Genomic DNA, 18,799 nt, shown 5'->3' on the forward strand with positions numbered 1-18,799 from the left:
GGTTTAGATAAATACTTCTAGCCAATAATTGACGTCGATGCATTCGGACTGAATTATGTTATATCCGCCATTTTCTCCCACGCCGAAAAGAACCGATGTTTTTACCAGTTTGACGTCAATTTGATCTGTTTATATAAACACATAACCCAAACGATTGCAGAAAATGGAAGCTGTTAGAGCTTTCAACAATGAGGTATACTAGATACAACATAATTCGGTTCTGATTGAGAGATTTAACCATTTTTATATGTGACCCTCACAATGCATGTTAAAAAATACAGAAACAATAAGATGTTTTACACAATTTGAATGTTAAGACTATAGTGCCTAAACGGACCGTCTCGGGACTTCAGCCTAAATCTAAGTCCAGATAAATGTTTGTATTGCGAATATTTCTTTTTTGAAATAAATTGTGGTCAAATTTCACACATACTCCACTATGTGTGATGCAGATGCACATTTTAATGTTAATCACGTTTTCGGGCTTAATATAAGAACTTATCATGATTCCATGACAAAATTTCATATACTAACCATGCTTAATATCCTCGACAGTAGGGTTATTATATGAGAAGTTTGGAATAGTCACATTTTACAAAAAATGTCAACAGCCGGTTTTAACATGTCGAGAATAACCACAATGTAAATGTGAATCATACACATATTCAAATTGAATACCCGTATTAGGCGTTATTCACATGGTTGATAAATTGTATCAAACGTTCGTGTATCAGTCTATATATTGATTAAATAAAAGATTGAAAAACATGTCTTTTCTCTATTTATTTTTAATCATTTTTATCCATGTGTGCCGCCATATTGTTTTTCCTAAACATTGTGCCTTACGGATGCCACCTAGTAAGGTACTGCATTCGGACCTCAGCCATTTTTATCGAAAACAACCTCGGATGTATATGGATGGTTTACCTAATCAGAAATCAGCATACTAAGACTGCTGCAACTAGAACGTAGTAATTTAATGTAGTCGTTTTAATTAATGACTTAACTCTTGGGAATCTTTATTATGTTTGCAATAATACGCTTCACTTGCAGTCAATTTACACTTAGATCAATAAATACAGGTTAAAACACTGCATTTAATTCAGGTTATAATTAAATAAATTACGAACAACTTCTACTTATGTGCCCGCATACATCGGAGGTTGTTTTCGATAAAAATGGCTTAGGAGTTCTGAATAACGGTACTGCTTGCAGTTTCATCACACAACATGTCGATGTTTAAAAGGTGCGTCAACTTCAGAACTTTATACAAAACATTCTTGAAACTTCAACACTTTTGCATTTAAATCTCAAAAGCAATTGTTTTTCAAACTTTTCATCGCTTATAATTCATTAACAAAATATGTCAAACTTTACCTAAAATTGTGTGTATTAAATTATTGAAAGTTGTGACAAAATATAACCAAGTCAATACAATCATTTTGCGATTACTCTAGATTTAAATGTCAATTAAAGGGGACAAGAATGTTGAATTTGTATGGCATGTACGATTTCTAGGTCGTACAGCTGACTTAAAAGTTGCAATGACAGGGGAGCTCACTGTGTCCGATTGAAATAAATTGTATGCTTCGGCACAATGGCCCTGATGTGATCAAATGTTCAGGGTTTTTTTTGTTCACCTGTGTAGCGTATTATCATAGTATGCGATTAAAACGGTCAAGCTGTTGATAGTTCATCATATTATCTTCATTTATTACCAATTTAAATACTAGAAAAAATATTGTATGATATATCAGCTATCGGTCATTTTGTATCGATACAAATATAGTATTGATAATTTTATTTGATACTCAGCCCTACTGAGTAGTCAAAGGAGCAGCAGAAATCTGTCAAAATATACATACATGGTCAGCTTAAAACAGCATTACACACAAGTTTTCAGTAACTTCATATGGTTTTAAAAACAGAATGAAAGTGATGGAAATGGAAATTGTTGGGAAATTGTGATGATGCTGTTAAACGCTATCCTGAACTTGCTGACAATGGCAGAATATTGCTTGATAACTTCTGTATTGGTTTTATTTTCCGTGGACGGTAGTTTCAGATATTATTTATATGAAATTGTCACGATCTTTCTTATGTTTGTTGCATCATACAATTAAAAGTCTGTAAATCTGTCATTTCAGCTGTCAAGCTTGTATGAGGGAAAGCCGCCGGTATCCCGGGCGAAGATGTCAACTCTCACCAAAACTGCTATCAAGGCTATTAAGTTCTACAAGCATGTTGTACAGAGTGTGGAAAAGTTTATACAAAAAGTGAGAACAAACTCTTTTAATATGTATAATTATTTATATAATGTAATTATACTGTGATTTTTTTTCTTTTGGCTAATTTAAGCTTGTCCGACTTTTTTTATTTGTTAATTACACTTATGATTTATAATGAAGCGCATTATAGAATTAAAAAATAAGTCACAACAACATGTATAAAAGGGTTGTTACTGATGTGTCCATCAATTTGATGATAAGTTTTGCACACAAAATCTGATTGTCATTATTTGGAGTACAAAGTATTGAGATACTTAAAACACACATATCTAAATCGTTCCTTTCAACACTGTGAAACTGCTGTTGTTTACTGAAGACTAAAATCCATTGACTATAACACTAATTCCCATGAAAAGCTAGTATCTTTTTGTTTGTAAAAAAATATAACCTACAATATATATCTTCCAACTTCAGTGCAAACCGGAGTACAAAGTTCCTGGCCTGTACGTGATAGACTCAGTGGTTCGCCAGTCAAGGCACCAATTTGGTGCTCACAAGGATGTGTTTGCTCCGAGGTTTACTAAAAACATCATCATCACCTTTCAGCACCTCTTCAAATGCCCTGCAGATGAGAGGGTATGGAAAGAGATTTGACATTTAAAAAATTCCATTCAGAATTATAAAAAACACAATGATTTTGTTCATCCAAATGGAAGAATATGATAATATGGCTATCCACCTGTCTGTTTATTCTAACTGACTTTACTCTTAGTTAGGTTAGGTTAGTAAGGTTAGTTTTCTATATTAAATTCTTTAAAAACAATTGCTTAGGGTTTTGATTGTTTCCAGTTTCATGCTTAAAAATATGGGTTGGTAGGTCGAGGATTTACCAAAAATATATTAGGCAAATTGTTTCTTGAGAATGTTCTGCTTCCGAAAGGAATCAATGATATGCCATGGTCAAGAACATCTATACAATCAGTATGACCATCACTGGTATCAATAAAAGCCTATAACTCAAACTTTTAAAAGAAAAAAAATCAAACAAAAACTTTAGTGTCGGGGCAAAAAATAGGGTATGTCGGGGAAATCAGAAACAAACAAGTACTTTGTCTACGCCCTATGAGCTAAATTTGATAGAAAAAGATAGGAAAAACTTATGAACTTTATTTGTTGATAAGTCTGTCTGTCTGTCTGTATGGTTTCTGATCAATAAATGAAGAGCATTTTGTCATAGGAAACAACTTTTGTAGGCATGTACAATGTAAGTCTTAACCAGCAGATAACAAACCCTGTTTGTGAGGTGAATAGGTGAAAGTTTAAAATACAAATATTAATGCAAAGTCATAAAATTATAAAACTATATTTGAAGGTGTTTCTTCAATGACATTTGTGTTAATTCCAATGGTCAAGGTCACTTTTGTTGTCAATGTTGAGCTAAACCTCATTTCTCATCCAGGATGTGGATTGTAGCCAATGCAAGGCATTACTTAAGTTTGCTGCAATACCATTATTTTTGTCTATTAACCAGGGGAGATCACTGAGTAGGAGATTATCAGGTTCATATTTTTAGCAACGGGTCATTTTTCTTACATTCGAATTGCTCCCTCAACCAGAATAAATTGCTATTAATACTTGGTGAAAACAGGTTTTAGAAGCGTAAATTCTATGCTGTGTAATGATGGTACTGATACACCTGATTTAAAGGTATTGTTACTCTTTGTGAATATGTTTTCCTTGAATATTTGTCATAACAATTGTAAGTACATTAGTACATTAAATGTAAAATAAAACATGTTATTATAATTGTATTCTCCTTGTTGACAGAGTAAGATCGTGCGTGTGTTGAACCTGTGGCAGAAAAATGAAGTCTTTTCCAGCGAGATCATACAGCCCCTGCTAGACTTGGTTGCTGACCCCACCAAGCCCTCACTTATTGCTGCAGGTAAGGGCTGGCAAATAATAACTAATATTTAGTAAAATCAAGACTGATAGTAAGTAGATCTAAAATATGTGAAAACAATTTCTCCATAAATTAATGTTGTGTGGATAATACTTCTGTTTCATCTCAGCGGAGCAACTTAATCCAAATCTCTATCCTATTGATCCTAACTTGATAATGGACTTAAATGTCTTTGCTTATTATCTCACAATTTTCGTTATGTTCTTTGCATTTAAATTTGCTAGGATGCTGTACTATCATTGTGTTTCATCAAAAAGATTTATACCAATACTTGGACATTGTCTTCATATTTGTTGTATGTCTTACAGCCCAGTCAGCAGTGGACCGAGTGTTGGCTTCCAGTGGGAAGCCTGGCGGTTCCCAGCAGCAGCAGCCCTCAGGGCAGGGAGATGGCCCACATGGCCAGATGGCAGCTGAGAACATGCTGGCTACACAGAATGACATGCTCAACACTGTTACACAGCTTCTACAAAACACCAACACGGTATTATATCTTCAATACATTTTGTTCAAAATCTATAGAGCTCTTGAACATGTTACTACAAGCTTGAAATGTCAAGTAGAAAACAAGCATTATTAAGTATTTCTCATGTGTTACTTTGCCACAATAGACATGAAACTAACACTTGTATGATGTGCATATTGTAACCAGTGGATATTATAACCAATCTGTTTTAGAAAACAGAACCTTTAGCCAACAAGCCTGCATTGGTAAAATGCTTTCCCGGCTTGCTCAAATTCTTGACTTTATACAGCAGGGTTTGGCATAAATGTTCTTTCACCAAGCCCTGCTACCTGTAAAGCATTTGATCGCAAGAATTTGGGTTTATTTAATGAAAGTCTTATTTTTATGTCTGCTTAGAAATACATAAAATTATGCAAATAAATTGTGTATATCCAGGGTAGCCAGAGCCTGGACGCCCAGCAGCAACAACTACAACAGCTACAGATGCTACAGCAGCAACTTATCCAGCAGACGGCTCTGATGCAGCAGCCGAGCGGTGGGGCCCCCCTCATAGACGCCAACCTCCTCGCACAGATACAGACCCTCACAAACCAGCTCCTCCAGAAAACAGAGGGACGGACAGATGAAGCCAGTGGATTTAACAAGGTCCTTACATCTAATTTATTGATTCGTCAGGGAAATATGTTAATCAGGGATCATTGATAAAAATTCGCCCTGTCTTTGCTATATTTCTATAATTAATTGAATGAGGCATGTATATACACTAAACAAAATTCCTAACCGTCCACCTAAGTAATCTTCTAATATTCCATTCGAAAAGACGATTACATCGTACACATCCTGTGAAAACTTGGTTCACATATTTCACGTTGTCAAAAAGATACAGTGTCTCAGATGACTACACCCTCAATCATAAATCACAAAATCTAACATAGCGTGTAAAGGAAGAAAAATAAAAATACCACCCTTTAAAATGGTATTACATCATATGTGAGACTGAAACGCAGTCATCAACGGCTTAATTAGTTCAAATGAATGTTCAACTTTAACATTACCATCTATGTGAAACAAAGCCTGAGTCAAAAGATTGCTTAAAATACAAAACAAAGAAAAGTTTGATTCCCTATGGAATTTGCATAATTATTTCTGTTCCTTGTGACTTTTGGATTTAGGAGTAACCACATATGAACTGTGTTTTCTCTGCTATTTATGCTTCGATTTAGCTGAATTTTTCAAAGAATATTGCCAGGAGATGGCGGATATCGAATACTGAACTGTATATTGATTATACTTAATGCAATTTTCAAAAAGGTTACTTTACTAAGTGGCCGGTTAGGAAATTTGTTTAGTGTATATTAGTTTTTGGTTTTACTTTATTTATTTAAACCATTTGGTTGATGGTCAGACTGTGTGTATTAAAACTTTTTAGTTCATGTTTTGACTTTGGGTAGAACAATCATTTGGTTGATGGTTTTTGTTGTAGAAACTACTGGACTTTGACTATGGAGAGAGCGATGATGAGGAGGGAGGAAGGCACAACATACACGGGTAAGGCATCCACATTTTGGTCTGAGATAATGATGCAGACAGATTGAGCATGAACTTAAAACATGGTCAAGATGTTAACTTAAGCCTTAATACATATAGTCTTGTTTCGAATGACATAATGCCCATGTGTAACAAGGGCGACCCCTCTGACTGAAATAATCATCATGGTACAGGGTTCGAATTTAGCCCTCGCACACTCTCAAAATGCAAGCCAAAATTGAAAAATGCGAGTTAAAATTAAAGACACTCGAGTAAAAGTTTGCGAGTTCAAAATTTGCAGAAAATATGCAATCCTCAAAATAGATATGAACATAATCGGTGATCAATTCCTGCACAATAGATTTAAAACTAATTTTAGAAATGCCTACTTCGTTTTCCGATAATTACACAGAAATTGATGACGTAGATTTACTTTATGCGCACAGGCAGGTACTCATTAAGTACTATGTATTTTTGAAGACTGGTTTTTCGTTCCCATTTTTGGCGGTGGTATTTAGCAATAATCGTATCAAGACACAGTCTGTATGATGATGAAAAGCAAAAAGAACAGTTTTTTTACGCAAGTTGATTTTAAAATCGCTGACAGCTGATGGCAATGATAAACCAGTTCCAAACAAAGAAGCCAAAATGAAATAATCCGTCCAGTAAAACTGTTTCGATGTGGAAGAGGAAGTTAAACATTATATTGACCCTCAACACAGATGAAGAAAGGAACATTTTCAAAATATTTCGCACATACCAATAATTGCCTAATCAAGACTTCCTCAGTACGTAATGTCAGTGTTACATATATGATGATATTGTTTAATGTACAATTACATGATCATTCATTAAAATAATTTCACTATATCTTAAACCATTGTTTTTCATACAATATATACTTTTTCCTTGCAAACACAAAGGTATGCCTTGAAAAAATACGAGTGAGTGTCTGGTTTTGCGAGTTGAAAATTTTAGCACTCTTAAAAATTTGCGAGTATCAAAAACAGTTAAATTCGAACCCTGTGGTATACTTCTTCCCTTGGCTAATAATGAAAAACTGGCATCTTTTTGTTGAACTCTTAATGATTTTTGTACTGAAAAGGTTCATACAATTATAGCGTAATCATATTAGACATCTTGAGAGCGATTACCAGATCAGTTGATACAGTGTGTTGTGTGTTACAGGGAGGTGAAGACAATCCTGAGTGACCAGAGCCTGATGAAGCAAATCAACGAGGTGTCCGCGACCATCCAGAAGAACCAGCAGTACACCAACGAGCTCTCAGACCTTGAACGAAGACGATTCCTCGAACAGCAGCAAGCAGAGTTTGACCAACAGATTGCTCAGGTGGGTTTTTTTTTCAGAGATGTTACTACTGGTCACCTCTTAGTGATTATATTTTTGCATTTGGCTTGCTTGGTATGAATGATTTATATCAATAATTCTCTTATTGAGAAGACAGATTATGCTTTTATCTTGGCATACATATAGTGTCCCACGACATCCTTCAACTTTTAAGTGAACTTCTTAAGTATCTATATAAAACATGTCTTGTATCAGAAAAGTACGTCAATAGCTACCCTGCAATTAAAAAAAATACTTTCAAACTGGAAGAGGGCTTCCTGGAGGAGAGGTTTTTTGATAAATATTGATCACAATTATGGTTGGCACTATCACCATTATGTTGTTATGAATGTGCAGGACATTAGTGGTGGTGGAGGATTCCAGGGCCAGCCCCCGATGCCAGAGGGAGCGTACCCAGAGGAGGGAGAATACACTGAGGATCAGCTGCAAGATGAGGACTTCCGAGACCATCAGCAGCTTCGTGGTCGGGAAGACAGAGACAGGAGGGACCGCCGGCGCAAGTCACGTGACGGGTCAAGGTAGGCAAACCTACCAAGAGGGCTGTCTCAAATTGTAGACTTTTTTTTTGTATGGAAAGTATTCTATTTCACCCTGTAAAGCTGGACTTGAAAAAATTGCAATTTAACACAATAATGCATTTACTGTAAATTCAGTACAATGTAAAGGGTTTTTTATTTAGATTTTATGTTTTCATTCATTGTAGGTCACCAAAAAGACGGAAAAGATCAAGGTCACGGTCTCGAGACCGCCGCCCCCGTAGATCACGGTCCAGAGACAGACATAGGAGGTCAAAGTAGGCTTAGTTTATTAGCATGGTTATTACAGAGAGTCAGTCATCATATAAAATTCACAATATAGAGATTTCCTCCCAATTTTTTGCTTTAAGTTTCTCTTAGGTTGTTCTGTTTATGAAGAAAAACAGGAAATCAAGATTGAACTAAAGAAAATTGGGATAAATGCGTTACTAAGCCTAGAATTACCTTGCATAAAAATCTAGTTTTATTAAATGTTAGTTTCATTGTCCATATATAACACAACTATTCAGCTACACATAATTTTATTTTAAATGAAGAGTGAATGGTGATTATTCAAAATTCCCTATTTTGGCTAAACTCCCCTTTTAAAGGGCCCTGGCCTCATTCCCCTAGAGTTGAGAAACAGCCCTGGTACATTATGTTTAGCTATAATTGAAGATTTCCTGAAAGGTAGCAAGTTACATATGTGGGTGGTGGCTTTTGAGGGTTTTTTTGTTTTTGTTTTTTACGTTTAGATAAATTGTCCAGAAAAGAAAATTGTGGTTTTGCATTACAATGATAAAAGTTTGTTGTGTTGTTCATATCAAGGAAATGCCAATAATATATGAATGGATTGAATTTTAAAGCTAAATTTTTTCTAGGTCAAAAGATAAAGACCGTGAACGAGAGAAGAGAGAGAAGGATCGAGAACGCAAAAAGAAGGGCATTCCAGCTGTCAGAGCCAACTTTGTTACAAGTATGTTACATGAGTTTTGTACACTTATAAAGTGCTAAAATTAAGAATATTTGAAAATATACTTTATTTCGAAGAAGAGAGGTGGAGGAAATGTTATAGCTTGTTATTGTCTGTTTGTCATCATGTGAAAACTTGAAACTTGGCAAAGAAAACAAACATAACAACATTTTCATTCGCTCCTCAGCTCTCTTGTAAGCAAAAATAGACTTTCACCTTGTACTATGTTACGATTGTTTGTTTTCAGTCTGCACAACAACCATATGGATCGGTCACCTTAACAAGTTTACCTCAGAGGAAGAACTGAAGACTGAGCTGGAGCGATATGGACCTGTCATTAATATAAATGTAAGTTAAAATGGGTTTTAGTCTAATATTCCATAGATTACTTGATGCTCCAGCCAAAATTTGATAAGGGCAGGGTGCTTGTTCAGAAAGGGCACTTTTGAAGATGACTGACTGCTTTGTGTTAGGATTTAACATCAATTTCAATTCCAATAATGATGATACCATCTCTTTATTGCCTGGTAAAATACAATCTATGCCCGTAGTTGTATGTAAGGACTGAAAACAATCTATGCCTCGTAGTTGAATGTAAGGACTGATGACTTGAGTCTAAATACCGGTACGTTGTCTTATCTGCAGATGGTTCCCCCTCGAGGCTGTGCGTACGTGGTGATGGAGAACAGGAAAGATGCCAACAAGGCCATAGACCGCTTGAAGGGCTCCAAACTTAAAGGAAGCGCTCTCAAGGTAATGCATAGTTGAGGTTATGGGCTTATGATGACATATTTTGCTGTGTCTATATTTTGTGTTTCTAAAAGATATTTCACAATTATTTTTTTTCATACTGTATGAAACTAAGTTCATCTATGTATGCTACATCTAATTATAATATGCTTGTGACCCCAGTAGGGTTGCATACCGGTACACGGTATCGGTACAGTACCGAATAGTCACTTCAAAAATTACCCGTATATACCGTTTCGAAAAAAACCGGTTCCGAAATCGGTATTTTTCACATTAAAAATATTCAAATCAAATCCCATCCTGGATATACACAAACTAACAGAGAAAATGTAAAAAAAACGAACTTGACGTTAATGAAAATCACGGGTGATATTTTACGGTAACAGCATGTACGCATTACAAATAGTTTCGCACTATTAGAAATATATCTGCTTGGGGTGGGGGTTCGCAACAAATGCATTTTAATGTAGAATTAACATCGATAAATATATTACTTGCGAAAAGGAATGAATTGCTTTAAGATATTTTCAGAAAATTGCGACTGAAAGATACTGGGATCAAACACGCCTTTAAAGTTCACAGCACATGTTTGAGGGCGTGCTTGCCTCGATTTTTCCATGGAAATTCCCCAAATTCGTCACTAGCTATTTATACCTACCAATAATAGATATATCCTATTGATCACGAAGGAATGACGTCACAGGTCATGGACCAGAAATGTGTCAAAATGGCTGTTTTACGATGTAGTAAACAAGAGTCTGGCTTGAATAAACACATGTCATTTGTCACTTCTGTTTCCAAAAATGGAATGTTAATCCGGAAATTAAAATGTCCCCGTACGTCTGTTTATCAAAGATAGTATTTTGTTATGAATACAGGGATTATATTATTATTATATGTGATATGACCCAGTTTCACAGCTGTTGAAACACGTGTTCTCGCGATCTCTATAAATATACAAGAATGCTGTCGTAATTATGCATTTCAGACCTAGATTTATTGCCTTGTTGACAAAAAATGATTATTTTATTACGGAATTACCGCATTGTTTTAGAAAGCGATCTTTACTTTGAAAAAATAGAGTTGTACTGTGTGACTTTGTTGAGGGCAATATCTAGTACGACGTCGAGTTAATTAAATCCATTCCCAATGCTGTTAAAACCGTTGCCAATAGCTGACCAAGCATTTTATTTTGATATTTACAAATATTTTATTTAATTAATTTAAAAAACAACCAATGTACACATTTGATTTATAAGCAAAACTTAATCTGAAATAGTATTTTGTTTGTTTGCCCAATACTGTTGAGTTTTTTCTTTGAACAGTACATGATTTCTGCTATTTGAATATAAATTTATTGTCAAATTTTCCTCAAAGATAAACTTGTATCATAGAATTCGAAATTTAATACACTATTGACATTTATTAAATCAAAAGAAAAACTACAAAAATAAGTTTTGGGGTACAAAAAGGGGCTTACCCGGTATTATCTATTGGTTACTGGTAATCAATGTACTGATAAGCCCTGCAATGGCAGGCCTAATATGGCTTAATTTGACATTAGGGAAAGGGGAAACAAATTATCTTAATATGTTTTCTTCTTTGTATTTATTTCAACTAACAAATAAATAATTTGAATATAAAGAATCTATTAAATTTGTAAACATTTAGTAAGCCTTGTTTTAAGTTTCGAATTTTGATAAAAATATTTGATTTTCTGTGTCTTGGACCATAAAGAGCATACTAATTGAAAACGATAATAAGACAACGATTATATTTTTTATTATTTTGTTCTGTATTCTTATTCAATTCTGTTTAAATAAGAAGATATATATAATACTACGGAAGTAAATGGACGTCAACGGTGTCAATATAAATAATACCCGCACTAAACGAAACATGAGTCGATCGATATCGTCGATATTGTATTGTCGGAAAACTTGAGAAATACCAATAATTAATGAAGAGAAACCATTAAACTTTTTCACAAATATTTTTAATGTTAATCGGACTTGAGTTGGTAATTCTAAATCATAGGGACATAACTGTAAACTTGTTTAAAATGCAGGAAATTGCACCATTTTGGATACGAAAATTAAAAAAAAATCGACATCGGGAGGGGACATCCCTCCCAAACCCTCCCCTTCCGACATGCCTTATGAAATTCCTGGCGGAAAACCTGATGGTAACAAAGACAATTAGTGCACCTCTGATATTGTCTAAAGAGCTCCAGATATGTTGCGCAAGATTCAATCTATCTACAACACTATTTGAAACACTTTTCTACCTCTTTGTTATATATAACGGTAACACAACTTTAAAACATGTATGCTATTGAACATGTTTTTGTCTAGCAGAAATACTTAATTTTAAGTATTTTAAGCTCATTGTTCATGGGTAGGAACCATTAAGTTATTCGCTTGGTATCAGTATCGGTATCGTTAAGATACCGTATCGTTATGTTGGTATCAATATCGGTATCGGACCGTTTCGTCCTGAACGGTATGCAACCCTAGACCCCAGGGCTTCAATGAATGGATGTTTGGAAGTATATTACTCTGAAAATGGGCTAAAACTTCACCTAAAAAGGCTGGAAGCTAAAGCTTTCAGAATCTTGTGTCAATCTTCCCTTAAAGACTACATTTTCAATAAGTTATGAATTAAATTAATAGTTGGCATTTGTAATTTGCACATTATTTCATATCTTATCAGAATTGTTGTACAATAATGGAGTAAATTAAAAGTAAATTGGAACTTCCATGTTTTAGAGAAAAAATTCCAAAAGTGATGGCAAGGAACTGCTACTTACAAATTCTTAAAGAAGCTCTGTAGCCCTAATTTCTTACAGCATGAACACACAAAATTCAATCATTCTTTTGATGTACATCTTAAATAATCATCCATCATGATTTGAAATTTATACAACTTTCAGAAAGTTTATTGTAAAAGAATGAAAGATAAGTTATCAGCAATATACACTTGTATTAAATTTTTGCTATAAAGTTAGTCATAACCCCTTGCAGTTCATTTACCACATACAATATTAATGTCAAGTTTTCCACATACAAAAGACAATGAGACTGTAAATATAGTAAAAGAAGGATGAAATGACAGGAATGACAAAGATCAACTAAAACAATGTAAGGAGGCAAGGCAATAGATGAAATTTCTGCAAGAGGTAAAAAGGATTGTTCAGTCAACTGTTAATGTTCAAGAAAACATTTTTTGTCATTGATACAAATTATTTTGTCAACATAGCAATATTTTATATATTTCCTTTCTCCTTTCTGCCCTTTCTACCCTGTATGTGTATTTGTGTGTTGTAGACTGCTTGGGCCCAGAGTGGCAGTATACGGGGCTCTGCGTTCAAGGATAGCTGGGATCTGGATGAGGGGGCCATCTATGTCCCTTGGGACAGCATGCCCGCCGACCTCACCACCTTCCTTGATGGGGCCATTATTGATGCAGAGTCCCTACCAGAACACCTCAAAGGTAGGCTCTGTTCAAACTTAAAACATGAAGGTAACTTTAACTACCATTAATTTAAAATGTTAGAATAATACTTTCGACATAGGCATGTCTTGTTTTCATTATATACAGTGGCCATTAGCATCAAAGAATAAAGGCGGGATTTTGTTTGTTGTGTATGAGAGTTGTATGTCTGTTTCAGACATTCCCTGTGAGCGTACGAAGGGAGATATCGAAGCAGCCTCCGCACCGCCACCCATGGGTCAGCCCCCTCCTCCCATGTCCAGTATGGCCAACGTCATGCCACCACATATGATGGGTGTGTAACTAGTGACTTTCTTTGATATGATGAAATGTTATTTAAATTACCTTCATAGTTTAAATAAAGCTCAGCTATAGTGTAGGAAACTGGTCATATGGAAGCTGTTAACGTATCTAATTCACACATATTTAAGATGCCTGGTGACCCCTTATAATTGTGGAATCATTAAAAAGGGTTTTCCTGCAGAAAAAGAAGCATTTAAAACATCTACCTAAAATGATTTATCAGATGAGCTTTTTTGGCCTTGAAAGGTGAATCCATGTCAGATTTCATCTAAAATAAAGAGCTAACATACAGTTTTATATCTGTATGTATCATGTAGTTTGCTCGTTAATTTACATATATTAGTCATTGCCAAGCAATTGATGCTATGGAAATTTGCTAACATTGAGCTAATTTGTGGGTCAGACTCCTACACCATTGAATGAGGTAAATGATTACAAAAGCTTTGAATTTTTATTTTAAATTGTAATTATTACATAGTTGTACATTACTGCTTCGGATTTTAATAGCAAATTGAATTTATACTTTAAATTTAAGATAAATTCTTAAACAGTTGTACATTACTGCTGTGTATTTAAATAGCAAATGTAATAAGCCATTGGCAGGCGTTATAAACAGGCTGGCTTGCAATCATTGAAATTAGACTCTGGATGAACAAGCCCGAATTCATATACTTATAGCTTGGCATCAAATTTTTGAACAAGCCCTGCTATATAAAATTCATTATTTGAGCAAGCCCGGAAGACATTTTACCAGTGCAGGGCTTGCAGGCTTGTGTTAATTTCGACCACTGGGCTTGTGATAATTTCAACCAATGCATTAATTAGTTAACATGCATGAATGTTTTAACCACTATCCTTTTGCAGGTATGATGGGAGGTCCTGGTATGCCAGGAATGATGGCAGCGGGGATGATGATGCGCCCCATGGTGCCGGCCATGCCTCCTCAGCCCTCAATGCCAGCCCTACCCCCCGGCCAGCCCCCCACACCGATGATGCAGGCCGCCCCACCTGTACCTAGCATGCCCAACATTAGACCAGTATGTACATACCATTTATTTTGGATATAAAAGCCATTAAAAAATTTCCATAGGTAAAAAATGTGAAGAAACTACCATTTTACTTAACTCTAAAATATTTTCAACAATTATCTTTTCTTTAACACTAAACTGTTTTAGGAGCAATGCCTCTTCACATCAGACAGAGGTCTGCATTTTTATAAAGCATAGAACTAATATGCTTGAAGAACTGGTTAGTAGTCTGTTATCACATCTGTTGTAATGTTTCAGCCGATGACAGGAGGCATAGCTAACATGGCCACTTCAGCTGCCGCAAACTCCCTGGCCCAAACAATCCAGAACATCATGTCCACTACCACAGGTGAGGAAACACTTAACATTGATGTGAACTGTCTGTTAGATACCATTAAGATCCATGTTTACTGTACATGTACTTGCATTATCATTTTACTTTTACAATAGTAAAGCAACAAGTTAATCAGATAATTGTTAATTATAGTGGCATGTTTTGATGTTTTGCATAAAACAACATAAATACAGATGAATTTAACATTTGTCAGGCACATCATCGAATATTGTATTCGCACGCACGCACAGAAAAAATAATATTGTATATATTATTGGCAATGTTTACTGTTACAGGTGTGTTGCCCAATTCCCCAGCTGTTCCACCAAGGCCCTCAGGGTTCACAGGGACCAGTCCCCAGGTGCCAAGATACAGCTTTAACCCCAATATGCCTCCCCCAGGCTTTAGAATGCCACCGCCTGGGTTTCAGGGTGCACTTCTCAACCCCATGATGGGAGGCCCTGGTGCAGGGGGTCAGCCTTCAGAGGTCCCAGGGGGAGTAGGGCCCAGACCACCCATGGGGCCTGGGATGAATGAGAGACCCCCACTACCACCTGGACCACAGGGGCCCAAACAGCCGGAGATGATGTGGCCTCCCGACAGCAATGAAATGGATGAAGACATAGATGATGATGTTGAAATGGGCAATCAAGGTCCTCCAAACATGAACAATATGCAGTCACCATTTGGAAGAGGCATGAACAGGCCTCCAATGGGAGGACCAGATATGGGGGGACCTAGGGGAATGAGACCGCCCGGGGGGTTTCAAGGAGGAATGCCTAGTCCTGTGAACCAGCCTTGGGGTATGAACAATAGAATGGGTGGACCCAGAGGCATGGGCCATAGGGGAGGACCCCACAACAGGTTTGGTGGACCTCAGAATATGGGTGGACCAAGGGGAGGACCTCCTCCATTTATGCCTGGAGGTGGCAGAGGGGGATTCCAGCCAAGATTTAATCAATCAGGAAACAGAAACCAGGGTCCTGTCTCCCTCTTTGACTTGCCTGATATTCAGCCTAAGTTTGACCGACGACGCCCAAACAGTTTTGAGGAGGAGGAAGCAAGCTATGGTGAAAATGAGAATTATAATGACAATGATAACTATAAAGGAAAATATGATGAAGGTTACAATGACGAGTATTCAGAAGAAAAACAGGATATGTCTCAAGAGCCACCGGAAGAGAAAACAGAAGAACCTGAGGAGCAGGCACGGAGTAATGTTTACCCATTTAATAATTGGTCTGTTGTAAAACATGGCAAAAGTGAAAGTAAACAACTTGAAACTGACAGTGGTTCAGATAATCAGGGTAGAGATAGAAGTCGAAGAGACAGAAGTCAAGAACGTGATAGAGATAGAGACTTTGGAAGAGACCGTGGCAGAGATAGACCTGATTCAAGAGACAGGGATCGAGACCGGCGAAGAAGTAGGGATAGTTCTAGAGATGGTGATCGCAGACATCGGGATGACTCTCGAGGAGGCCGGAGAGATGATAGAGAAAGGTCTCGCAAAAGTAGGTGGGGAGATGCACTGGAAATCACTGAACCTGCTGATACAGCTAATAATATAGACAAAGAAATGAGTGTAAATGAGGCTGCAACAGATAATAAGACTGGAAATACAGTGACTGAATCTACAAATGTGGAAACGACTATTAATGAAAGTGAATCAAATATAAATGATACACAAAATGAAAGTGTATCTAATACTACTAATGATAAACAAAATACACAAAAAGAAGGAACTGTAGATGCGGAAGCTCCTTTAAATGACATTGTGAATGAACCTGTTACCAACGATACAGGAGAACCAGTTGCCAAAACTGATACAGAAGCTGAGCCTCCTAACATCGAACATCAGCGAAATGTGGAACCTGAGCCAAGTCAACAATCTGAGGAAGCTTTTCAATCTAATGGAACCTCACAGTCAATAGAGACAGAGGCACAGTCAACAGAAACACAGGAGGCAGTTAACAGTGAACCTAGTGTAGGAAGTGAAACTATTGGGAAAAATACAGAAAGTGTAGTCCAGAAAGAACCAAAGCTTGATTTAGAAGAAGGGGAATTATCAAGTTAATGATAATGACATCATGTTGCTCATCTGTGTTCATTATACTATTACATGTCAATCAAATATCATGGTTACGAAATGTTAATTGTTTTTCTCAATTACTAAGCAAGTGTTGATTCTCAGAAATTTACGTGATCATGTTTCTTTTTCAAAACTGGAGTTTGGAAGAAATCATTTTTTTATTGTCAAATTATCATTATATGGTTTCCTTTATTTTTGGATGCCTACTTAGTTACAAGTTGTCTGCGAACCAATGTCTACACATTTGACAGAAGACCATATTGGTTTTCTTACATGAAAGATTGAAATCAGGTGATATTGTTAAATTGTACAGAAGTAATTTTATTTTTAATTCTGCATGCATTTGTTTTTTAAACAGGGCATGCCTTACTTGTGATCTCTCCGATTCGGGAGTAAAATAAAAATATGTAAAAAGCCCGAAAATGTCTTCTTTCTGCCATAAAAAATATTTTGTAATTGGAAAAAGAAACATATTTTCATTATTCTGGTTATTAAGAATAGAGGTGAAGAAGATGTGATATTATATGAGGTGCAACACCGTCACGTTTGTGTTTGTAATAACAGGTTCATGTTATGGAGGCAATGTGTACAGTGGTGAAAGGGCTGATTTATGAAGTGTTGATGGAGGTAGTATGTTATGAGGTAATCAAAGACCAGCGGGTTGGAAGTGTATATAGTGCATACATTTTGCCTGTTCCAAATGTTGGTTCTTGTAAAAAAAAAGCTGCTGGTATTATTAACAGAATATTTATATTATGCTATGAAATTCACCATGGCTGTGTAGATCGCACATATTGTGCTGAACTCGTAGAGATTTGAAACATTGCGCAATTATTATGTGAACTTAAAGAGACAGTGAAAATCATCCAAGGTAGGTGACTTGCCAATTCACAAGTGTGGAACGAAGGGAAGAGACTCATCCGATGCCTGCGTATGTAGAAGGACTTTATACAAGACTTTATTCCTTGCGTGTCTGTGCTAGCCTAAGGTATGTTGTTTGTACTGTATGAAATATTTCTGCTTGATTTGTATGAATGTCACCTCAATTGTTTTTATTCCAATTACTATTTTGACTGTTTGGTTGCAATAAATGGTGTGTAAGGTATGACAAGTGGCATTCTATCTGATGATCTGCCCACCATGCTCCGTATTGCTAAGCACCACCTGTATTTTAGTGTGGAATTCTAGACCTGTACCATATAGCGCCGTCAACTGACGTCATTTAAATACCTAAACCTATTATTGGCTCTGAACTATTTTGATGACGCATTTAGTTGAACACTAGCCGCGTGTAATGTGTAATGATATTTATAGACCACAATGGATTCGTCGTCTTAGAGGGCTTAATGTTATCGTATTACGATATAGAGCTCTCGTCATGTCTAGTAAAAAATGTCACAATGATAAAACAAGGGAATCACCATGTTAATGTCTTGAGCCAATTTGAGACCACAGTAATGTCCCTTGTTTCCATTAAACTTGCTCCGAATGTTTGTCTTTGATTTTTATTTCGAATTTTGGTCATGTCCGGTCAAAGACGTAGGTCACTGGGCCAACCAAACTCGTTAAAAGCGCCACATTATCTTTTCGTAATGGTGTCGATTTTATTTGGCCTTGGCAAATGTTGAGTGATGAAATTAGTGTTCCAAGACCATGTACTAAGAAAACAATAGTTGTTAGTGAAGAGCTTTCCACAGTGCACAAGTGGGTATGAGGGACTAGATCACACAAGCTTTATTTTTAGAGCCAATTTTAAAGCTGC

At 36.2% G+C, this 18,799-nt stretch overlaps 1 protein-coding gene across 1 annotated transcript; it reads left to right on the forward strand.

The window, feature by feature from the left end:
• Nucleotides 1-55: 55 nt before the first annotated feature.
• LOC128238148 (SR-related and CTD-associated factor 4-like) lies at nucleotides 56-18,161 on the forward strand. The gene is made up of 18 exons (XM_052953730.1): nucleotides 56-193; nucleotides 2,148-2,276; nucleotides 2,703-2,864; nucleotides 4,056-4,173; nucleotides 4,500-4,675; nucleotides 5,093-5,302; nucleotides 6,141-6,205; nucleotides 7,373-7,535; nucleotides 7,890-8,071; nucleotides 8,257-8,346; nucleotides 8,950-9,044; nucleotides 9,289-9,389; nucleotides 9,687-9,794; nucleotides 13,118-13,283; nucleotides 13,462-13,578; nucleotides 14,451-14,623; nucleotides 14,873-14,963; nucleotides 15,245-18,161. Exons 1-18 carry the CDS (start codon nucleotides 164-166, stop codon nucleotides 17,020-17,022), a joined length of 3,954 nt encoding a protein of 1,317 aa, XP_052809690.1. The 5' UTR covers nucleotides 56-163; the 3' UTR covers nucleotides 17,023-18,161.
• The last annotated feature ends 638 nt before the right edge of the window (nucleotides 18,162-18,799 follow it).

This window comes from Mya arenaria, chromosome 6 (assembly GCF_026914265.1).
Source record: "Mya arenaria isolate MELC-2E11 chromosome 6, ASM2691426v1".
NCBI classification, from domain to species: Eukaryota; Metazoa; Mollusca; class Bivalvia; order Myida; family Myidae; genus Mya; species Mya arenaria.

Excerpts from the sequence above, each read along its gene's own strand:
- LOC128238148 (XM_052953730.1), top strand. The coding sequence starts at position 164 with ATGGAAGCTGTTAGAGCTTTCAACAATGAG. Across the intron at positions 4,676-5,092 it reads TTCTACAAAACACCAACACG|GGTAGCCAGAGCCTGGACGC; the intron begins GTATTATATCTT and ends GTGTATATCCAG. Across the intron at positions 14,624-14,872 it reads GCATGCCCAACATTAGACCA|CCGATGACAGGAGGCATAGC; the intron begins GTATGTACATAC and ends GTAATGTTTCAG.